General features: G+C 45.1%; 1 protein-coding gene across 7 annotated transcripts in view; it reads right to left on the bottom strand.

Moving 5' to 3' along the window:
• LOC124005041 (protein-tyrosine sulfotransferase 1) overlaps positions 1 to 24912 on the bottom strand; it is a 137309-nt gene that overhangs the window by 17318 nt on the left and 95079 nt on the right. For 3 of the 7 annotated variants that reach the window (XR_006833555.1, XR_006833554.1, XR_006833553.1), the window contains exons 4-6: positions 6498 to 6548; positions 5743 to 5778; positions 5155 to 5300 (exon numbers count right to left, since the gene is read on the bottom strand). Coding sequence is in view for 4 of the 7 variants with exons in the window: in XM_046313900.1 (XP_046169856.1) it covers positions 5259 to 5300; positions 5743 to 5778; positions 6498 to 6548 (129 nt within the window). In the remaining 3 variants the exon portion in view is untranslated. Of the gene's footprint in view, positions 1 to 4583; positions 5301 to 5738; positions 5779 to 6497; positions 6549 to 24912 lie in introns of those variants that run through there. The other 4 variants (XM_046313901.1, XM_046313900.1, XM_046313903.1 and 1 more) reach the window with 4 other exon arrangements.

The raw sequence follows: 24912 nt of genomic DNA, 5'->3' as shown, positions 1-24912 counted from the left end.
TTAGTAGCACAGAGACTGGGTACAGTATAGTATATAATACCAGGGTGTGAGTAGCACAGAGACTGGGTACAGTATAGTATATAATACCAGGGTGTTAGTAGCACAGAGACTGGGTACAGACCAGTATATAATACCAGGGTGTTAGTAGCACAGAGACTAATATATAATACCAGGGTGTTAGTAACACAGAGACTGGGTACAGTATATAATACCAGGGTGTGAGTATGGGTAATATATTATACCAGGGTGTTAGTAGCACAGAGACTGGGTACAGTATAGTATATAATACCAGGGTGTGAGTAACACAGAGACTGGGTACAGTATATTATACCAGGGTGTTAGTAGCACAGAGACTGGGTACAGTATAGTATTTGTAAGTCGCTCTGGATAAGAGCGTCTGCTAAATGACTTAAATGTAAATGTAAATGTATATAATACCAGGGTGTTAGTAGCACAGAGACTGGGTACAGTATAGTATATAATACCAGGGTGTTAGTAGCACAGGGACTGGGTACAGTATAGTATATAATACCAGGGTGTGAGTAACACAGAGACTGGGTACAGTACTGTATATAATACCAGGGTGTGAGTAGCACAGAGACTGGGTACAGTATAGTATATAATACCAGGGCATTCCGTGCACTACCAGCGGAGGCCTCTAGAGGTCACTAGCTTCCCACACAGGATTCCATTGAGAGAGGAGCAGAAGAGTTGTGACCAACTTTTAGACCTTTTCATTAAGTTTTTATACGACTAATCACTCAACAAATTTCTTGTTAAACAAACTATAGTTTTGGCGAGTCGGTTAGGACATCTACTTTGTGCAGTGACACAAGTCATTTTTCCAATAATGGTTTACATACAGATTATTTCACTTATAATTCACTGTATCACAATTCCAGTGGGTCAGAAGTTTACATGCACTAAGTTGACTATACCTTTAAACAGCTTGGAAAATTCCAGTACCTGTGGATGTATTTCAAGGCCTACCTTCAAACTCAGTGCCTCTTTGCTTGACATCATGGGAAAAATCAAAGAAATCAGCCAAGACCTCATAAAAAAATTGTAGACCTCCACAAGTCTGGTTCATCCTTGGGAGAAATTTCCAAATGCCTGAAGGTACCACGTTCATCTGTACAAACAATAGTACACAAGTATAAACACCATGGGACCATGCAGCCGTCATACCGCTCAGGAAGGAGACGCGTTCTGTCTCCTAGAGAGAATGTACTTTGGTGCGAAAAGTGCAAATCAATCCCAGAACAACAGCAAAGGGCCCTGAGAAGATGCTGGAGGAAACAGGTACAAAAGTATCTATATCCACAATAAAACGAGTCCTATATCAACAGAATCTGAAAGACCGCTTAGCAAGGAAGAAGCCACTGTTCCAAAACCGCCATAAAAAAGCCAGACTACGGTTTGGAACCGCATATGGGGACAAAGATCATACTTTTTGGAGAAATGTCCTCTGGTCTGATGAAACAAAAATAGAACTGTTTGGTCATAATGACCTATGTTTGGAGGAAAAAGAGGTAGGCTTGCAAGCCGAAGAACACCATCCCAACCGTGAAGCACGGGGGTGGCAGCATCATGTTGTGAGGGTGCTTTGCTGCAGGAGGGAATGGTGCACTTCACAAAATAGATGGCATCATGAGAAGGAACATTTTGTGGATTTATTGAAGCAACATCTCAAGACATCAAAAATTTGTGAGAAGAAATGCAAAAGCGTGTGCGAGCAAGGAGGCCTACAAACCTGACTCAGTTACACCAGCTCTGTCAGGAGGAATGGGCCAAAATTCACCCAACTTATTGTGGGAAGTTTGTGGAAGGATACCCAAAACTTTTGACCCAAGTTAAACAATTTAAAGGCAATGCTACCAAATACTAATTGAGTATATGTAAACTTCTGACCCACTAGGAATGTGATGAAAGAAATAAAAGCTGAAATAAATCACTCTATTATTCTGACATTTCACATTCTTAAAATAAAGTGGTGATCCAACTGACCTAAGACATGGATTTTTTTTTACTGAAGATTAAATGTCAGGAATTGTGAAAAACTGCAACTGTTTAACTGCATTTGGCTAAGGTGTATGTAAACTTCAACTGTACATCCTTACTAGTCTCCAGGGGCTCCCAATAATAACCTGCACACTTACTACCAAAATGGCTGCCATGGAGTGGTGAGGTCCATAGAAGACCCTGTGATCACACTGCCCAGTCTTCACCAATCCTGAGATGTTGTGGAGAAATCAGCGTTTCAGTATGGAGAGTACACATCACAGGCCGATAGTTGGAAGGAAGGTGTTGTAGTGGAATGCTCCCAAATGGCACCCTATTCCCTATATATAGTGCACTACTTTAGACCAGGGCCCTATAGAACCCTATTCCCTATATATAGTGCACTACTTTAGACCAGGACCCTATAGAACCCTATTCCCTATATATAGTGCACTATTCTTGACAAGGGACCTGTGCAGTGGTTCTCAAAACGTTTTCCAATACTGTACCACCAGGTACATTTGGTTCTGCCCAGAGTACCTCTGAAGTACCACCTTTATGTGCATTTGATCAGGAAGCAGACAGTCTCATGAGTCTTCACAGGTACACTCTGTGGACAGGCCAAGTATCCATTTTTGAGAACCACTGATCAAGAGAATAGGGTTCTGTTTGAACACTCACAGTTAAATTAGATATCTCTCATGGTTTAAGTAGATGTCACTAAATTAAAAAATGTAACCTTTATTTAACAAGGCAAGTCAATTAAGAACAAATTATTGACAATGATGGCCTACCCTCCGGCCGAACCCGGACCCGGACGACGCTGGGCCAATTGCGCGCCGCCATATGAGACTCTCAATCACAGCCGTTTGTGATACAGCCTGGAATCGAACCAGGGACTGTAGTGACACCTCTAGCACCGAGATGCAGTACCTTAGACCGCTGTGCCACTCGGGAACCCCTCAACGACATGTGGTAGTTTCTGATTGAAGTGTGGAGGGGGAAAGTTTTAGTAGCCTGGAATCCAAACCTGATTCTGTGATGTTTCACCATTGTTACAATGCGTTTCAGTCTGGTTGAACCAGGCTAGATTGGAGAGAGAGCTATTTTCTTCCAATCAAGATAATGAGTACCAAAGACTGCATACCGTATCTCAGACTGTTTACTAGGTGTCTAAAATGTTTTAAAACAAGAAGTTTAATTATTACTACTGTGCAATTTCTGTTGTTTTGAGAATCTCTGAAGTCTATACTGACAGATGTAAATTAAATATAACAAAAATTAAAAAAAAGTCCAATATTTCTAATGAGGACAGTAATATCAGGACATATAGTGGATTTTAATGTTTTTTTTAAAAAGAGATATATAACTCAACGTGTGGAACATTTTGTTGACTTGTGTTCTCTCACTTCTGTTGAATTTACAAAATACAATTTCATTTCAAAATGATGTTTTGAAAAAAAGCCCAACGTTTGAATTGCAGAGTGTATTTGTATGTAAAAAGGGATGCATCGTTTGCATTGAATGTAATGTGTATTACTATAAAAATAAAAAACATTGTTCCTTATTATTAAAAGATTTTAATTACTGGAGGTGGCTCATTGTAACTCATTTTCAACATTCAGGTTACGTCCCAACCAGCACCCCGTTCCATATATACACTGACCGTACAAAACATTAAGAACACCTCTTTCCATGACATTCACCTGGTCAGTCTATGAACCCTTATTGATGTCACGTGTTAAATCCACTTCAGTGCAGATGAAAGGGGGAGGAGACGGGGTTAACGAAGGATTTTTCAGCCTTGAGACATGGATTGTGTATATGTGTGCCATTCAGAGGGTGAATGGGGCAAGACAACATTTTTAAGCGTCTTTGAAACGGGGTATAGTAGTAGGTGCCTGGTGGCGCACCGGTTTTGAGTGTGTCAAGAACTGCAACGCTGCTGGGTTTTTCCACGCTCAACAGTTTCCTCTGAGGATCAAGAATGGTCCACCACCTAATGAACCTTCGGCCAGCATGGAACCTTCGGCCAGCATGGACCCTTCGGCCAGCATGGACCAGCATCCAACATGGACCTTCAGCCAACATGGACCTTCAGCCAACATGGACCTTCAGCCAACATGGACCAGCATCCCTGCGAAACGTTTTCAAGTCCATGACCCGAGAGCAACAAAAAAAAAAGGGTTGGCAACTCAATATTAGGAAGGTGTTCCTAGAGTTCATGACAAGAGCCATAACTACATGCTCTGTGAATAAGATACGATGAGACGCTGAGTGCTTTCTCATCCCCCCTGCTTGAATGAACACGGTTGCACCAATCACGTTATTGAGTTTAAGCTAGCTATGGGCTAAAGTTTAAGTGACGTTTGTACTGAAATATGGATTCCATTCTCCCCTGACCCATAGACTACTTTCAGTCTGAGGAACCGTCAAGTTGTCAAATTTGGATTTTCCCCTGTCTTCCTCAGCTGAAACGCTGTTTTTTTTCTTCTCCCTTCATTGCCGTGGTTTACGGCCATTATACCACCCTCTTTCATAATTCATCATACCATCTCCGTAAAAAATACAAAAAACGTAAACAAAATGCTATCTTTTATCACTGTCAATACTTAACTAGGATCTTGTACATCACAGTACCCATGGACTTGTAAGATACAAAAGGCATGTAAAAACAAAATGAAACATTAAAATAGATATAGCATCTTCAAAAAGCTAAATTTCATCTATAAATACTGTACTTTTTTTTTTTGATTTACATTTAAAGTCCACTGTAGTTTCTTACAACAGAATCACAGATTTTTTTTTATAGCCAGAAGAAAACCAGAAAAACTACAAATCCAGATGAGCGTGGTGTGACAAGAATAGTGTTGCAAAATTCTGCAAACTTTCCCTCAAATTTCAAAATGTTTTCCAGAAATCCTAGTTGTAGGATTACAGATTTCTTGCTGAACTCCGGAATCTTCTGGAAAAATCTAGGAATCTTTTGAAAGTTGCCAGAATTTTGCAGCCCTAGGCAAGAAAGAAACATAACATCAACATTCTCTGGTCACCATTTTAGTGACAAAACACATCATTAGTTTACAGTACAACATCGAAGGCCAAAGAGTTCTCCAAGCAAAGGTGGTCCGGTCCCCACAGACACAGGCTAACGTGTGTGTGTGTGTGTGTGTGTGTGTGTGTGTGTGTGTGTGTCACGGTTATATCAAGTCGTGTCCATGGAAAAGCACGAAGGTCCCCAAAAGATGATGTTGAGTTTATTGTATATCTTCCTCAGTCCATCGCTGCCTAGTCTGGCTCTAAAACACACACAAAACACAAGAGTTAGAAGTCTCACACAGACGGACAAAGTATTTCACAAATCAGATGGAAACTACCAGAAAGATTATGAATTCATCCCACGTGGAACCCTATTCCCTATGCCAGCAGTAGCATACCACACTGCATCCCACTGCCAGCTTGCTTTAAGCATGGTCGATCCCTGGATGGGTGACCAGATGCTGCTGGAAGTGGTGTTGGAGGGCCAGTAGGGGTCACTCTTTTCTTCTGGTAAATTTTTGTTTTACTCAAGGAGAAGTTTAGGAAAAAGTATTTTAAGTAAAGCATCTACGGAGAGGATTGATTAAGGGTATCCCCCTAAAAGGCCTGTTTACCATGTAGTGCATCACTTTAGATCAGGACCCAGATAGGGAATATGGTGCCATTTGGGACTGAAGATTTAATTGGGTTATGCTTACCCACCTGTGGCGGGTTAGGTTTCTCTGGAGTCTTCTGAAGCTGGAGAGAAGAAGAAGAAGAAAGACTTGTTAGACTTGTGGGCATTATGGGAATTCTCTGGTCTGGAAGAGAAGGATGGTTCATCTGCTTCTCCCCTAACTGAGGTGTAGGTTTCTCTGGAGTCTTCTGAAGCTGGAGAGAGAAGATGAACATTATTATTAATTCTCTGGTCTGTGAGTGGAGTTGGAGGGATGGTGCATTATGGGACTGTGTGTCAAAAAAGTATGAACTGTTGAAAGAAGTCAAATTCATCATGGCTCTGCGCTACAACAACGACACTTCACAGAATCAGTGTTCGCAAGCTGTGTTGCTGGCAGCATGTCGTGTGTGCTTGCTGTCGCACGGTGGCAGTAGAACTCTCCCCCCCCCAAAAACAACACATCAGTTCAGTGACAAATCAAAAAAAGGACCAACAAGGAGACAGACAATGTGGTTAAAACCGCTGACTGTGAGAGGAAGTGTTCCTAAAAACACGAACACAAAAAGGTGAGAAATGAGACCGGAGAACAACAGTCTAGACTACAGTACAACAGACAGAAAAACTTAGTCACAGACAGCATGTCATCATGACCAACGACAACAAAAAACGAGACGAGAAATTCATGGGGAAAAAAAGCAGATGGAGAATTGTAACCAGATTTCCTATGAACAGCGGCCACCATTTTGCCACTAATATAGATAGCTGCAGAACATAACTACAGGCAGAATAGTTACTGTACCTGAGATTGTTCTCTTAGAAACTCAGGTAGCTGAAATTCACCTTTAAAGACCTGGAGAAAAAAAGGACTGGGTTTAGAGGCTAGGTAACATTTAAAGACCTGGGTTTAGAGGCTAGGTAACATTTAAAGGCCTGGGAACACAAAGGACTGGGTTTAGAGGCTAGGTAACATTTAAAGTCCTGGGAACACAAAGGACTGGGTTTAGAGGCTAGGTAACATTTAAAGTCCTGGGAACACAAAGGACTGGGTTTAGAGGCTAGGTAACATTTAAAGACCTGGGTTTAGAGGCTAGGTAACATTTAAAGGCCTGGGAACATAAAGGACTGGGTTTAGAGGCTAGGTAACATTTAAAGCCCTGGGTTTAGAGGCTAGGTAACATTCAAAGGCCTGGGAACACAAAGGACTGGGTTTAGAGGCTAGGTAACATTTAAAGTCCTTGGAACACAAAGGACTGGGTTTAGAGGCTAGGTAACATTTAAAGGCCTGGGAACACAAAGGACTGGGTTTAGAGGCTAGGTAATATTTAAAGGCCTGGGATTAGAGGCTAGGTAACATTTAAAGTCCTGGGAACACAAAGGACTGGGTTTAGAGGCTAGGTAACATTTAAAGGACTGGGTTTAGAGGCTAGGTAACATTTAAAGACCTGGGTTTAGAGGCTAGGTAATATTTAAAGACCTGGGAACACAAAGGACTGGGTTTAGAGGCTAGGTAACATTCAATGGCCTGGGGTTAACACAAATTTAAAGGACTGGACTGTTTAGAGCATCTAAAGGCCTGGGAACACAAAGGACTAACATTTAAAGCCCTGGGAACACAAAGGACTGGGTTTAGAGGCTAGGTAACATTTAAAGGCCTGGGAACACAAATGACTGGGTTTAGAGGTTAGGTAACATTTAAAGGACTGGGTTTAGAGGCTAGGTAACATTCAAAGGACTGGGTTTAGAGGCTAGGTAACATTTAAAGTCCTGGGAACACAAAGGACTGGGTTTAGAGGCTAGGGTAACATTTAAAGGCCTGGGAGCACAAAGGACTGGGTTTAGAGGCTAGGTAATATTTAAAGGCCTGGGAACACAAAGGACTGGGTTTAGAGGCTAGGTAACATTCAAAGTCCTGGGAACACAAAGGACTGAGTTTAGAGGCTAGGTAACATTCAAAGTCCTGGGAACACAAAGGACTGGGTTTAGAGGCTAGGTAACATTCAAAGTCCTGGGAACACAAAGGACTGGGTTTAGAAGCTAGGTAACATTTAAAGCCCTGGGTTTAGAGGCTAGGTAACATTCAAAGGCCTGGGAACACAAAGGACTGGGTTTAGAGGCTAGGTAATATTTAAAGGCCTGGGAACACAAAGGACTGGGTTTAGAGGCTAGGTAATATTTAAAGGCCTGGGAACACAAAGGACTGGGTTTAGAGGCTAGGTAACATTTAAAGTCCTGGGAACACAAAGGACTGGGTTTAGAGGCTAGGTAACATTTAAAGACCTGGGTTTAGAGGCTAGGTAACATTTAAAGGCCTGGGAACACAAAGGACTGGGTTTAGAGGCTAGGTAACATTTAAAGACCTGGGTTTAGAGGCTAGGTAACATTTAAAGGCCTGGGAACACAAAGGACTGGGTTTAGAGGCTCGGGTAACATTTAAAGTCCTGGGTTTAGAGGCTAGGTAACATTCAAAGGCATGGGAACACAAAGGACTGGGTTTAGAAGTTAGGTAACATCTAAAGGCCTGGGAGCACAAAGGACTGGGTTTAGAGGCTAGGTAACATTTAAAGGACTGGGTTTAGAGGCTAGGTAACATTCAAAGTCCTGGGAACACAAAGGACTGAGTTTAGAGGCTAGGTAACATTTAAAGGCCTGGGAACACAAAGGACTGGGTTTAGAGGCTAGGTAACATTTAAAGCCCTGGGTTTAGAGGCTAGGTAACATTCAAAGGCCTGGGAACACAAAGGACTGGGTTTAGAGGCTAGGTAACATTTAAAGTCCTTGGAACACAAAGGACTGGGTTTAGAGGCTAGGTAACATTTAAAGGCCTGGGAACACAAAGGACTGGGTTTAGATGCTAGGTAACATTTAAAGGCCTGGGAACACAAAGGACTGGGTTTAGAGGCTAGGTAATATTTAAAGGCCTGGGATTAGAGGCTAGGTAACATTCAAAGGCATGGGAACACAAAGGACTGGGTTTAGAAGTTAGGTAACATCTAAAGGCCTGGGAGCACAAAGGACTGGGTTTAGAGGCTAGGTAACATTTAAAGGACTAGGTTTAGAGGCTAGGTAACATTCAAAGTCCTGGGAACACAAAGGACTGAGTTTAGAGGCTAGGTAACATTTAAAGGCATGGGAACACAAAGGACTGGGTTTAGAGGCTAGGTAACATTTAAAGCCCTGGGTTTAGAGGCTAGGTAACATTCAAAGGCCTGGGAACACAAAGGACTGGGTTTAGAGGCTAGGTAACATTTAAAGTCCTTGGAACACAAAGGACTGGGTTTAGAGGCTAGGTAACATTTAAAGGCCTGGGAACACAAAGGACTGGGTTTAGAGGCTAGGTAACATTTAAAGGCCTGGGAACACAAAGGACTGGGTTTAGAGGCTAGGTAATATTTAAAGGCCTGGGATTAGAGGCTAGGTAACATTTAAAGTCCTGGGAACACAAAGGACTGGGTTTAGAGGCTAGGTAACATTTAAAGGACTGGGTTTAGAGGCTAGGTAACATTTAAAGACCTGGGTTTAGAGGCTAGGTAATATTTAAAGACCTGGGAACACAAAGGACTGGGTTTAGAGGCTAGGTAACATTTAAAGCCCTGGGTTTAGAGGCTAGGTAACATTCAAAGGCCTGGGAACACAAAGGACTGGGTTTAGAGGCTAGGTAACATTTAAAGTCCTTGGAACACAAAGGACTGGGTTTAGAGGCTAGGTAACATTTAAAGGCCTGGGAACACAAAGGACTGGGTTTAGAGGCTAGGTAACATTTAAAGGCCTGGGAACACAAAGGACTGGGTTTAGAGGCTAGGTAATATTTAAAGGCCTGGGATTAGAGGCTAGGTAACATTTAAAGTCCTGGGAACACAAAGGACTGGGTTTAGAGGCTAGGTAACATTTAAAGGACTGGGTTTAGAGGCTAGGTAACATTTAAAGACCTGGGTTTAGAGGCTAGGTAATATTTAAAGACCTGGGAACACAAAGGACTGGGTTTAGAGGCTAGGTAACATTTAACGGCCTGGGGTTAGAGGATAGGCAACATTTAAAGGCATGGGAACACAAAGGACTGGGTTTAGAAGTTAGGTAACATCTAAAGGCCTGGGAACACAAAGGACTGGGTTTAGAGCCTATGTAACATTTAAAGGCCTGGGAACACAAAGGACTGGGTTTAGAGGCTAGGTAACAGTTAAAGCCCTGGGTTTAGAGGCTAGGTAACATTCAAAGGCATGGGAACACAAAGGACTGGGTTTAGAAGTTAGGTAACATCTAAAGGCCTGGGAGCACAAAGGACTGGGTTTAGAGGCTAGGTAACATTTAAAGTCCTGGGAACACAAAGGACTGGGTTTAGAGGCTAGGGAAACATTTAAAGTCCTGGGAGCACAAAGGACTGGGTTTAGAAGCTAGGTAATATTTAAAGGCCTGGGAACACAAAGGACTGGGTTTAGAGGCTAGGGCCTAATGGGTTTAGATTTAATTAGAGGCCTGGGAACACAAAGGACTGGGTTTAGAGGCTAGGTAACATTTAAAGGCCTGGGAACACAAAGGACTGGGTTTAGAGGCTAGGTAACATTTAAAGACCTGGGAACATAAAGGACTGGGTTTAGAGGCTAGGTAACATTTAAAGGCCTGGGAACACAAAGGACTGGGTGTAGAGGCTAGGGTAACATTTAAAGTCCTGGGAACACAAAGGACTGGGTTTAGAGGCTAGGTAACATTTAAAGGCCTGGGTTTAGAGGCTAGGTAACATTTAAAGGCCTGGGAACACAAATGACTGGGTTTAGAGGCTAGGTAACATTTAAAGGCCTGGGAACACAAAGGACTGGGTTTAGAGGCTAGGTAACATTTAAAGGCCTGGGAACACAAAGACCTGGGTTTAGAGGCTAGGTAACATTTAAAGGCCTGGGAACACAAAGGACTGGGTTTAGAGCCTGGGTAATATTTAAAGGCCTGGGAACACAAAGGACTGGGTTTAGAGGCTAGGTAACATTTAAAGGCCTGGGAACACAAAGGACTGGGTTTGGAGGCTAGGTAATTATTTAAAGGCCTGGGAACACAAAGGACTGGGTTTAGAGGCTAGGTAATATTTAAAGGCCTGGGTTTAGAGTCTAGGTAACATTTAAAGTCCTGGGAACACAAAGGCCTGGGTTCAGAGGTAAGTTATGTAAAGGAACACATGGGCCAGATCTCCAGACCTTCAATCTCTATCCAACTACAGATCTAGTGCAAACCAAAACTAAAGATTATGTGACTTAAAACCCTGATGAAACCGAAGGGCTGAAACACGTTGGTTTTGACTTGAAACAACAAAGAAGCATTTTCATCAAGAGTTCTCCAAGAGTTCAGGAAACATTGACAGCCTCCTGTGACAGGTCTGGCTAAGGAAACAGTGAGTCTCCTGAGACAGGACTGGCTAAGGAAACAGTGAGTCTCCTGAGACAGGTCTGGCTAAGGAAACATTGACAGTCTCCTGAGACAGGTCTGGCTAAGGAAACAGTGAGTCTCCTGAGACAGGTCTGGCTAAGGAAACAGTGAGTCTCCTGAGACAGGTCTGGCTAAGGAAACAGTGAGTCTCCTGAGACAGGTCTGGCTAAGGAAACAGTGAGTCTCCTGAGACAGGTCTGGCTAAGGAAACAGTGAGTCTCCTGAGACAGGTCTGGCTAAGGAAACAGTGAGTCTCCTGAGACAGGTCTGGCTAAGGAAACAGTGAGTCTCCTGAGACAGGTCTGGCTAAGGAAACAGTGAGTCTCCTGAGACAGGTCTGGCTAAGGAAACAGTGAGTCTCCTGAGACAGGTCTGGCTAAGGAAACATTGACAGTCTCCTGAGACAGGTCTGGCTAAGGAAACAGTGACAGCCTCCTATGACAGGTCTGGCTAAGGAAACAGTGAGTCTCCTGAGACAGGTCTGGCATGTTAGTGACTTAGAAGCTCAGTATTCAGTACACATGTTAGTAAGTCCTTCCCCCCGTCTCAACGATGGGGAGAGTTTTTAACTGGGGACTTGGCACAGTATTCAGAGATGACAATAGAGAGAGAGGAAGAGGAGAGAGGGAGAGGAAGAGAAGAGAGAGCAAGAGAAGAAGAGAAAGAGGCAGACAGACTAGAGAAAGACAGACAGAGACAGTATACAGAGAGACAGACTACAGAGAGAGGGAGAGGTGGAGGAGAGAGCATAAGAGAGAGGGAGAGGTGGAGGAGAGAGCATAAGAGTGACAGAGCCACAGAGAGAGGGAGAGGTGGAGGAGAGAGCATAAGAGTGACAGAGCCACAGAGAGAGGGAGAGGTGGAGGAGAGAGCATAAGAGAGAGGGAGAGGTGGAGGAGAGAGCATAAGAGTGACAGAGCCACAGAGAGAGGGAGAGGTGGAGGAGAGAGCATAAGAGTGACAGAGCCACAGAGAGAGGGAGAGGTGGAGGAGAGAGCATAAGAGTGACAGAGCCACAGAGAGAGGGAGAGGTGGAGGAGAGAGCATAAGAGTGACAGAGCCACAGAGAGAGGGAGAGGTGGAGGAGAGAGCATAAGAGTGACAGAGCCACAGAGAGAGGGAGAGGTGGAGGAGAGAGCATAAGAGTGACAGAGCCACAGAGAGAGGGAGAGGTGGAGGAGAGAGCATAAGAGAGAGGGAGAGGTGGAGGAGAGAGCATAAGAGAGAGGGAGAGGTGGAGGAGAGAGCATAAGAGAGAGGGAGAGGTGGAGGAGAGCATAAGAGAGAGGGAGAGGTGGAGGAGAGAGCATAAGAGAGAGGGAGAGGTGGAGGAGAGAGCATAAGAGAGAGGGAGAGGTGGAGGAGAGAGCATAAGAGAGAGGGAGAGGTGGAGGAGAGAGCATAAGAGCGAGGGAGAGGTGGAGGAGAGAGCATAAGAGTGACAGAGCCACAGAGAGAGGGAGAGGTGGAGGAGAGAGCATAAGAGAGAGGGAGAGGTAGAGGGAGAGCAGGGCATGAATGGGTTACGGTTATTCTGTTCTCATACAGTAGGAAGCAGCCAACATGTCGACATCTGGCTGACGGAGCATTTCAAAGTACCGTGTCCACAGAGGGACCACATCAGAGAGAGAGGATGGAGAGGAGGGGAGAAGGGGAGAGAGAAGGAGAGAGAGGAGGGGAGAGAGAGAGGATGCCGATAAGGAGAGAGATAGGAGGGAGAGAGATAGAGAGGAGAGAGGAGGGGAGAAGAGGAGAGAAGGAGAGAGAGAGGAGGGAGAGAGATAGAGAGAGAAGGAGGGAGAGGAGGAGGGAAGGGAAGAGAGAGAAGGAGAGAGAGAGAGAGAGGAGGGAGAGAGATAGAGAGAGAAGGAGAGAGAGGAGGGGAGAAGGGGAGAGAGAAGGAGAGAGAGAGGAGGGGGGAAGGGAAGAGAGGAAAGGAGGGTCAGTGTCCTTAAACAGGGTCAGAGTGACCTCATATCCTGGCTTTCATTACTGGCTTTGCAGTGTGTGTGTATGCATTGCTATGTCTCGGCTGGTCGCACAGCCTCATTCTAAGATGAAGACTCTCCTGTCTTAGATAAACTCCTGGCCCAGGGGATGAAGACTCTCCTGTCTTAGATAAACTCCTGGCCCAGGAGATGAAGACTCTCCTGTCTTAGATAAACTCCTGGCCCAGGAGATGAAGACTCTCCTGTCTAGAGAAACTCCTGGCCTAGGGGATGAAGACTCTCCTGTCTTAGATAAACTCCTGGCCCAGGAGATGAAGACTCTCCTGTCTTAGATAAACTCCTGGCCCAGGAGATGAAGACTCTCCTGTCTTAGATAAACTCCTGGCCCAGGAGATGAAGACTCTCCAGTCTTAGATAAACTCCTGGCCCAGGAGATGAAGACTCTCCTGTCTTAGATAAACTCCTGGCCCAGGAGATGAAGACTCTCCTGTCTTAGATAAACTCCTGGCCCAGGAGATGAAGACTCTCCTGTCTTAGATAAACTCCTGGCCCAGGAGATGAAGACTCTCCTGTCCTAGATAAACAACTAGCCCAGGAGATGAAGACTCTCCTGTCTAGATAAACTCCTAGCCCAGGAGATGAAGACTCTCCTGTCTTAGATAAACTCAAAGCCCAGGAGATAAAGACTCTCCTGTCTTAGATAAACTCCTAGCCCAGGAGATGAAGACTCTCCTGTCTTAGATAAACTCCTAGCCCAGGAGATGAAGACTCTCCTGTCTTAGATAAACTCCTAGCCCAGGAGATGAAGACTCTCCTACCTAGATAAACTCATGGCCCAGGAGACGAAGGATTCTTATCACTTCTTCATCCAAATACACTGAGAGAGGAAGTGGAGAGGTAGTTCTGAGTAGCTAGACACGACAGACAGAGAGGAGGTAGTTCTGAGTAGCTAGACACGACAGACAGAGAGGAGGTAGTTCTGAGTAGCTAGACACGACAGACAGAGAGGAGGTAGTTCTGAGTAGCTAGACACGACAGACAGAGAGGAGGTAGTTCTGAGTAGCTAGACACGACAGACAGAGAGGAGGTAGTTCTGAGTAGCTAGACACGACAGACAGAGAGGAGGTAGTTCTGAGTAGCTAGACACGACAGACAGAGAGGAGGTAGTTCTGAGTAGCTAGACACGACAGACAGAGAGGAGGTAGTTCTGAGTAGCTAGACACGACAGACAGAGAGGAGGTAGTTCTGAGTAGCTAGACACGACAGACAGAGGAGGTAGTTCTGAGTAGCTAGACACGACAGACAGTGGAGGTAGTTCTGAGTAGCTAGACACGACAGACAGAGAGGAGGTAGTTCTGAGTAGCTAGACACGACAGACAGAGAGGAGGTAGTTCTGAGTAGCTAGACACGACAGACAGGAGGTAGTTCTGAGTAGCTAGACACGGCAGACAGAGAGGAGGTAGTTCTGAGTAGCTAGACACGGCAGACAGAGAGGAGGTAGTTCTGAGTAGCTAGACACGACAGACAGAGAGGAGGTAGTTCTGAGTAGCTAGACACGACAGACAGAGAGGAGGTAGTTCTGAGTAGCTAGACACGACAGACAGAGAGGAGGTAGTTCTGAGTAGCTAGACACGACAGACAGTGGAGGTAGTTCTGAGTAGCTAGACACGACAGACAGAGAGGAGGTAGTTCTGAGTAGCTAGACACGACAGACAGAGAGGAGGTAGTTCTGAGTAGCTAGACACGACAGACAGAGAGGAGGTAGTTCTGAGTAGCTAGACACGACAGACAGAGAGGAGGTAGTTCTGAGTAGCTAGACACGACAGACAGAGAGGAGGTAGTTCTGAGTAGCTAGACACGACAGACAGAGAGGAGGTAGTTCTGAGTAGCTAGACACGACAGACAGAGAGGAGGTAGTTCTGAGTAGCTAGACACGACAGACAGAGAGGAGGTAGTTCTGAGTAGCTAGACACGACAGACAGAGAGGAGGTAGTTCTGAGTAGCTAGACACGACAGACAGAGAGGAGGTAGTTCTGAGTAGCTAGACACGACAGACAGAGGAGGTAGTTCTGAGTAGCTAGACACGACAGACAGAGGAGGTAGTTCTGAGTAGCTAGACACGACAGACGGAGAGGAGGTAGTTCTGAGTAGCTAGACACGACAGACAGAGAGGAGGTAGTTCTGAGTAGCTAGACACGACAGACAGAGAGGAGGTAGTTCTGAGTAGCTAGACACGACAGACAGAGGAGGTAGTTCTGAGTAGCTAGACACGACAGACAGTGGAGGTAGTTCTGAGTAGCTAGACACGACAGACAGAGAGGAGGTAGTTCTGAGTAGCTAGACACGACAGACAGAGAGGAGGTAGTTCTGAGTAGCTAGACACGACAGACAGAGAGGAGGTAGTTCTGAGTAGCTAGACACGACAGACAGAGAGGAGGTAGTTCTGAGTAGCTAGACACGACAGACAGAGGAGGTAGTTCTGAGTAGCTAGACACGACAGACAGTGGAGGTAGTTCTGAGTAGCTAGACACGACAGACAGAGAGGAGGTAGTTCTGAGTAGCTAGACACGACAGACAGAGAGGAGGTAGTTCTGAGTAGCTAGACACGACAGACAGGAGGTAGTTCTGAGTAGCTAGACACGGCAGACAGAGAGGAGGTAGTTCTGAGTAGCTAGACACGACAGACAGAGAGGAGGTAGTTCTGAGTAGCTAGACACGACAGACAGAGAGGAGGTAGTTCTGAGTAGCTAGACACGACAGACAGAGAGCGTTACCAAACATGGTTCCAAACTAGAACACAACACTGTCTGCTTTTCCATATGTTCTGGTGTGTTACTGTACTTAACAGAACCCTGCGTCAGGCTGTGACCAGGGAGGTGTGTGTGTTACTGTACTTAACAGAACCCTGCGTCAGGCTGTGACCAGGGAGGTGTGTGTGTTACTGTACTTAACAGAACCCTGCGTCAGGCTGTGACCAGGGAGGTGTGTGTGTTACTGTACTTAACAGAACCCTGCGTCAGGCTGTGACCAGGATGCTCTGAGAGGAGAGGTCATACTTCAGGGAGAGTCACAGAAGAGCTCTACTTCTCAAACCACCACAGGCTTGGCACCAACCTGCTGAATGGATTTCTCTGAGTCAGCCACGAGGCTCGAGCCGCCTGGTGTTGCCCTGCCCTTAGGCTCCCTGTGGGTGTGGCTGCTTGAATGTCTTAGTTGGTGCCTGGTAATTCCCAAATAGCACCCTATGGTTGCCATTTTGGATATATCCTGGAACTGTACCCTGGGTGAGGCTGTGCCACGGTGGAACATCTCTCGCTCTCTCCCTCCTTCCCCCTCTCTCTCTCTCTCTCCTTCCCACCTCCCCCTCTCTCCTCCCCGAGGCCAGTAACCAAGGGCTGAGATATTTACCCTGAGGCCAGTAACCAAGGGCTGAGATATTTACCCCGAGGCCAGTAACCAAGGGCTGAGATATTTACCCCGAGGCCAGTAACCAAGGGCTGAGATATTTACCCTGAGGCCAGTAACCAAGGGCTGAGATATTTACCCTGAGGCCAGTAACCAAGGGCTGAGATATTTACCCTGAGGCCAGTAACCAAGGGCTGAGATATTTACCCTGAGGCCAGTAACCAAGGGCTGAGATATTTACCCTGAGGCCAGTAACCAAGGGCTGAGATATTTACCCTGAGGCCAGTAACCAAGGGCTGAGATATTTACCCTGAGGCCAGTAACCAAGGGCTGAGATATTTACCCTGAGGCCAGTAACCAAGGGCTGAGATATTGACCCTGAGGCCAGTAACCAAGGGCTGAGATATTGACCCTGAGGCCAGTAACCAAGGGCTGAGATATTGACCCTGAGGCCAGTAACCAAGGGCTGAGATATTGACCCTGAGGCCAGTAACCAAGGGCTGAGATATTGACCCTGAGGCCAGTAACCAAGGGCTGAGATATTTACCCTGAGGCCAGTAACCAAGGGCTGAGATATTTACCCTGAGGCCAGTAACCAAGGGCTGAGATATTTACCCTGAGGCCAGTAACCAAGGGCTGAGATATTTACCCTGAGGCCAGTAACCAAGGGCTGAGATATAGCTCTGAAGTGAAGTATTTACACATGAAACCCTGACGCAAACCAGCTCTGACAAAAACTCCACAACAAACGTTGACGAACGCTGCCGATTCAACATGTATAATAGTCAGGAAGATAACAGAAAATGGACCTCCGGTGTTCTGTGGTCAGAAGCGTTGCTTTGAATCGTTTACGGCTGCACCGACGCCATTGACCGTTCAGGATTCCTAACACCAAATGGGTCTCTGTGCATTGACAACGGGACACCATAGGTTCATAAGGTTTCTCTCCATTCATTCTCAACCTCATCATCATGGTCTTCTCAGTGTTGCTTTGGAGCGGGCGGGGAGACCAGAGAAGATATGGATCTCTTTGTCATCATGGATCAGAGACCATGCAAAGCCACTTAAAATATATTGATTGTGCCTTTGGAGCTCACCCAGGAGTCAATCATTTACATTTAGGAATGGATCGGGACCAGAAGTTACATTTAGGAACGGGACCAGAAGTTACATTTAGGAACGGGACTAGAAGTTACATTTAGGAATGGAACGGGACTAGAAGTTACATTTAGAAACGGAACGGGACTAGAAGTTACATTTAGGAATGGAATGGAACCAGAAGTTACATTTAGGAACGGAATGGAACCAGAAGTTACATTTAGGAACGGAATGGAACCAGAAGTTACATTTAGGAACGGAATGGAACCAGAAGTTACATTTAGGAACGGGACGGAACCAGAAGTTACATTTAGGAACGGGACGGAACCAGAAGTTACATTTAGGAACGGGACTAGAAGTTACATTTAGGAACGGAAAGGGACCAGAAGTTACATTTAGGAACGGAACGGGACCAGAAGTTACATTTAGGAACGGAACGGGACTAGAAGTTACATTTAGGAACGGAAAGGGACCAGAAGTTACATTTAGGAACGGAAAGGGACCAGAAGTTACATTTAGGAACGGAAAGGGACCAGAAGTTACATTTAGGAACGGAACGGGACTAGAAGTTACATTTAGGAATGGAACTAGAAGTTACATTTAGGAATGGAAAGGGACCAGAAGTTACATTTAGGAGCCTGTCCGCTGATTGAGTTTGACACCCCTGGGCTAGCGTATCTATTTATGGAACTAGCTATTTATTTAGCTAAAAACATGGGAGCCTAACATTAGCTAGCTAGCTATTTAGCTGCTGGGAGGATGTCATGGCATAGGAGAAGTTTGTAAGTGAATGTCTTTTTCCCCTCATGTCGTTTTTCGTTGGCTACAGCTAGAGATGCTGCAGGTGTCATTTGGTTAGCTAGCGAGAAATGAGAATCGCTTTGCTCACTAGCTATGTTGAACTTCAATGACTGATATCCACAGTTAGCATCTCTTAGTTGTCAATCATATATATTTGGCATCGATCAAAATGGGCAGGCAGGTTCCCCATTCAGTTGTTAAAACGTGGGTTGGGACCAGCATGCATTGCCAGGCAAGCTGCAGAAGGACGAGCAGGCTACTCATTCCTCCATCGTTTTATCAGGGCAATTTTGATGGCCAACTAGCTGAAAACGTTTGAGAGGGTTTATCTAAACACTCCCTCGTTAAATTTGAGCACATCTCGCTCTGGCTAACACTAGTTGTTGATTATGTGTACAACTGAGGGAGAGAGAGCCAACCATTTCATGGTTGTTTGATCAATAGGAAAGTTCCCAAATGTAAGAGGACTCCCGTGGTGTTGACATATTTGCAGACATCCATTCAGGTATATTTTGTGGCTTTTGGTGAATTTACGTTCCAATGATCTAAAGTCACGCTGTTCCTACTGCCTGTAAACACACAGTCCAGTTCATAGTGAATGATGACAGGCCCTACTGCCTGTAAACACACAGTCCAGTTCATAGTGAATGATGACAGGCCCTGCTGTCTGGAAACACACAGTCCAGTTCATAGTGAATGATGACAGGCCCTACTGTCTGGAAACACACAGTCCAGTTCATAGTGAATGATGACAGGCCCTACTGTCTGGAAACACACAGTCCAGTTCATAGTGAATGATGACAGGCCCTACTGCCTGTAAACACACAGTCCAGTTCATAGTGAATGATGACAGGCCCTACTGCCTGTAAACACACAGTCCAGTTCAAAGTTTCTATCTCAAGGCCATCAGACTGTTAAACAGCCACCACTAACATTGAGTGGCTGCTGCCAACACACTGACTCAACTCCAGCCACTTTAATAATGGAAAAATTGATGTAAAAAATGTATCATGAGCCACATTAAACAATGCCACTTTATATAATGTTTACATACCATACATTACTCATCTCATATGTATATACTGTACTCGATACCATCTACTGTATGCCGCTCTGTACCATCACTCATTCATATATCTTTATGTACATATTCCTCCTCCCTTTACACTTGTGTGTATAAGGTAGTTGTTGTGAAATTGTTAGGTTACTCTTGGTTACTTGGTTATCACTGCATTGTCAGAACTAAAAGCACAAGCATTTCGCTACACTCGCATTAACATCTGCTAACCATGTGTATGTGACAAATAAAATGTGATTCGAAAGTGAATGATGTCGGGCCTGTGTGGCAAATTACTTATTTGCATTTGACATTGATGTGAAACAGAGGGTAAATATTTGGGATGGGGCTTCCCCCTAGGCTCTGGGCAAGTATTCAAGACCCAGGAAGAAAGAGAGCATTTAAATGTGTGGCACGGTTCCATCATATGGCGACAGTTAACATCCAGATTCATCATTAACCGAGGGGGGAAGAGGCTGAGACTCTACATGTAAACCCACTAGTATGGAATCAACATTAACCGAGGGGGGAAGAGGCTGAGACTCTACATGTAAACCCACTAGTATGGAATCAACATTAACCGAGGGGGGAAGAGGCTGAGACTCTACATGTAAACCCACCGGTATGGAATCAACAGTCACCTGGTCCTGTAACTCTACATGTAAACCCACTGGTATGGAATCAACATTAACCGAGGGGGGAAGAGGCTGAGACTCTACATGTAAACCCACCGGTATGGAATCAACAGTCACCTGGTCCTGTAACTCTACATGTAAACCCACTGGTATGGAATCAACAGTCACCTGGTCCTGTAAACCCACTGGTATGGAATCAACAGTCACCTGGTCCGGTAACTCTACATGTAAACCCACTGGTATGGAATCAACATTAACCGAGGGGGGAAGAGGCTGAGACTCTACATGTAAACCCACCGGTATGGAATCAACAGTCACCTGGTCCTGTAAACCCACTGGTATGGAATCAACAGTCACCTGGTCCTGTAACTCTACATGTAAACCCACTGGTATGGAATCAACAGTCACCTGGTCCTGTAAACCCACTGGTATGGAATCAACAGTCACCTGGTCCTGTAACTCTACATGTAAACCCACTGGTATGGAATCAACATTAACCGAGGGGGGACAAGGTTGAGACTCTACATGTAAACCCACCGGTATGGAATCAACAGTCACCTGGTCCTGTAACTCTACATGTAAACCCACTGGTATGGAATCAACAGTCACCTGGTCCTGTAAACCCACTGGTATGGAATCAACAGTCACCTGGTCCTGTAACTCTACATGTAAACCCACTGGTATGGAATCAACAGTCACCTGGTCCTGTAAACCCACTGGTATGGAATCAACAGTCACCTGGTCCTGTAACTCTACATGTAAACCCACTGGTATGGAATCAACAGTCACCTGGTCCTGTAACTCTACATGTAAACCCACTGGTATGGAATCAACATTAACCGAGGGGGGAAGAGGCTGAGACTCTACATGTAAACCCACTGGTATGGAATCAACAGTCACCTGGTCCTGTAACTCTACATGTAAACCCACTGGTATGGAATCAACAGTCACCTGGTCCTGTAAACCCACTGGTATGGATTCAACAGTCACCTGGTCCTGAGACTCTACATGTAAACCCACTGGTATGGATTCAGTCACCTGGTCCTGAGACTCTAAATCAAATTTATTTATATTATATATTTTAGAGGCTTTTTCTACAGAAAATGTGTATAATATAGTACTAATATAGTACTTCTAATATAGAACATCATACTTCTAATATAGTACTTCTAATATAGAACATCATACTTCTAATATAGTACTTCTAATATAGAACATCATACTTCTAATATAGTACTTCTAATATAGTACATCATACTTCTAATATAGTACTTTTAATATAGTACATCATACTTCTAATATAGTACTTTAATATAGAACATCATACTTCTAATATAGAACATCATACTTCTAATATAGAACATCATACTTCTAATATAGTACATCATACTTCTAATATAGTACTTCTAATATAGTACATCATACTTCTAATATAGTACTTTAATATAGAACATCATACTTCTAATATAGAACATCAAACTTCTAATATAGTACATCATACTTCTAATATAGTACTTATAAAATAGTACATCATACTTATAATATAGTACTTATAATATAGTACATCATACTTCTAATATAGAACATCATACTTCTAATATAGTACTTCTAATATAGATCATACTTATAATATAGTACATCATATTTCTAATATAGTACATCATACTTATAATATAGTACTTCTAATATAGTACATCATACTTATAATATAGTACTTCTAATATAGAACATCATACTTATAATATAGTACTTCTAATATAGATCATACTTATAATATAGTACATCATACTTCTAATATAGTACATCATATTTCTAATATAGTACATCATACTTATAATATAGTACATCATACTTCTATTTTAATGCATAAAGTAAAATCAGGATTATGCCTCTGCCATTCATTCCAAGGTAACGTTCCAATTGGATTTCTCCCTGACCAATATGGCTACCAATTTCACACCATTCTGGAACTTTTCATGACATTGGGTTTATGCCTGTCTGTCTTTCTGTCTGTGACTATAGCCTGTCTGCCTGTGACTATAGCCTGTCTGTCTGTCTGTCTGTCTGTGACTATAGCCTGCCTGTCTGTCTGTGACTATAGCCTGTCTGTCTGTGACCATAGCCTGCCTGTCTGTCTGTGACTATAGCCTGTGTGTCTGTGACCATAGCCTGCCTGTCTGTCTGTGACTATAGCCTGTCTGTCTGTCTGTCTGTCTGTCTGTCTGTCTGTCTGTCTGTCTGTCTGTCTGTCTGTCTGTCTGTCTGTCTGTCTGTCTGTCTGTCTGTCTGTGACTGTCTGTCTGTCTGTCTGTCTGTCTGTCTGTCTGTCTGTCTGTCTGTCTGTGACTATAGCCTGTCTGTCTGTCTGTCTGTCTGTCTGTCTGTCTGTCTGTCTGTCTGTCTGTCTGTCTGTCTGTCTGTCTGTCTGTCTGTCTGTCTGTCTGTCTGTCTGTCTGTCTGTCTGTCTGTCTGTCTGTCTGTCTGTCTGTCTGTCTGTCTGTCTGTCTGTCTGTCTGCGACTATAGCCTGTCTGTCTGTCTGTCTGTCTGTCTGCGACTATAGCCTGTCTGTCTGTCTGTCTGCCTGCCTGTCTGTCTGTCTGTCGGTCTGTGACTACAGCCTGTCTGTCTGTCTGTCTGTCTGTGACTACAGCCTGTCTGTCTGTCTGTCTGTCTGTCTGTCTGTGACTACAGCCTGTCTGTCTGTCTGTCTGTCTGTCTGTCTGTCTGTGACTACAGCCTGTCTGTCTGTCTGTCTGTCTGTCTGTCTGTCTGTGACTACAGCCTGTCTGTCTGTCTGTCTGTCTGTCTGTCTGTCTGTCTGTGACTACAGCCTGTCTGTCTGTCTGTCTGTCTGTCTGTCTGTGACTACAGCCTGTCTGTCTGTCTGTCTGTCTGTGACTACAGCCTGTCTGTCTGTCTGTCTGTCTGTGACTACAGCCTGTCTGTCTGTCTGTCTGTCTGTCTGTCTGTCTGTCTGTCTGTCTGTCTGTCTGTCTGTCTGTCTGTCTGTGACTACAGCCTGTCTGTCTGTCTGTCTGTCTGTCTGTCTGTCTGTCTGTCTGTCTGTCTGTCTGTCTGTCTGTCTGTCTGTCTGTCTGTCTGTGACTACAGCCTGTCTGTCTGTCTGTCTGTCTGTCTGTGACTACAGCCTGTCTGTCTGTCTGTCTGTCTGTCTGTCTGTCTGTCTGTCTGTCTGTCTGTCTGTCTGTCTGTCTGTGTCTGTGACTACAGCCTGTCTGTCTGTCTGTCTGTGACTACAGCCTGTCTGTCTGTCTGTCTGTGACTACAGCCTGTCTGTCTGTCTGTCTGTCTGTCTGTCTGTGACTACAGCCTGTCTGTCTGTCTGTGACTACAGCCTGTCTGTCTGTGACTACAGCCTGTCTGTCTGTGACTACAGCCTGTCTGTCTGTCTGTGACTACAGCCTGTCTGTCTGTGACTACAGCCTGTCTGTCTGTGACTACAGCCTGTCTGTCTGTGACTACAGCCTGTCTGTCTGTCTGTCTGTGACTATAGCCTGTCTGTCTGTCTGACTACAGCCTGTCTGTCTGTCTGTGACTACAGCCTGTCTGTCTGTCTGTGACTACAGCCTGTCTGTCTGTCTGTGACTACAGCCTGTCTGTCTGTCTGTGACTACAGCCTGTCTGTCTGTCTGTGACTACAGCCTGTCTGTCTGTCTGTGACTACAGCCTGTGTGTCTGTCTGTGACTACAGCCTGTGTGTCTGTCTGTGACTACAGCCTGTCTGTCTGTCTGTGACTACAGCCTGTCTGTCTGTGACTACAGCCTGTCTGTCTGTCTGTGACTACAGCCTGTCTGTCTGTCTGTGACTACAGCCTGTCTGTCTGTCTGTGACTACAGCCTGTCTGTCTGTCTGTCTGTGACTACAGCCCGTCTGTCTGTGACTACAGCCCGTCTGTCTGTGACTACAGCCCGTCTGTCTGTGACTACAGCCCGTCTGTCTGTGACTACAGCCTGTGTGTCTGTCTGTGACTACAGCCCGTATGTCTGTCTGTCTGTGACTACAGCCCGTCTGTCTGTCTGTCTGTGACTACAGCCCGTCTGTCTGTGACTACAGCCCGTCTGTCTGTGACTACAGCCCATCTGTCTGTGACTACAGCCTGTGTGTCTGTCTGTGACTACAGCCTGTGTGTCTGTCTGTGACTACAGCCTGTGTGTCTGTCTGTGACTACAGCCTGTGTGTCTGTCTGTCTGTCTGTCTGTCTGTCTGTCTGTCTGTCTGTCTGTCTGTCTGTCTGTCTGTCTGTCTGTCTGTGACTACAGCCTGTCTGTCTGTGACTACAGCCCGTCTGTCTGTGACTACAGCCCGTCTGTCTGTGACTACAGCCCGTCTGTCTGTGACTACATCCTGTCTGTCTGTCTGTCTGTCTGTCTGTGACTACAGCCTGTCTGTCTGTCTGTCTGTCTGTCTGTCTGTCTGTCTGTCTGTCTGTCTGTCTGTCTGTGACTACAGCCTGTCTGTGACTACAGCCTGTCTGTCTGTCTGTCTGTCTGTCTGTCTGTCTGTCTGTCTGTCTGTCTGTGACTACAGCCTGTGTCTGTGACTACAGCCTGTCAGTCTGTGACTACAGCCTGTGTCTGTGACTACAGCCTGTCTGTCTGTCTGTCTGTCTGTGACTACAGCCTGTCTGTCTGTGACTACAGCCTGTCTGTCTGTCTGTCTGTGACTACAGCCTGTCTGTCTGTCTGTCTGTCTGTCTGTCTGTCTGTCTGTCTGTCTGTCTGTCTGTCTGTCTGTGACTACAGCCTGTCTGTCTGTCTGTCTGTCTGTCTGTGACTACAGCCTGTCTGTCTGTGTCTGTGACTACAGCCTGTCTGTCTGTGACTACAGCCTGTCTGT

Source organism: Oncorhynchus gorbuscha, linkage group LG19, assembly GCF_021184085.1.
Source record: "Oncorhynchus gorbuscha isolate QuinsamMale2020 ecotype Even-year linkage group LG19, OgorEven_v1.0, whole genome shotgun sequence".
Lineage (NCBI taxonomy): Eukaryota > Metazoa > Chordata > Actinopteri > Salmoniformes > Salmonidae > Oncorhynchus > Oncorhynchus gorbuscha.
This window is presented reverse-complemented; position numbering and strand designations above follow the sequence as displayed.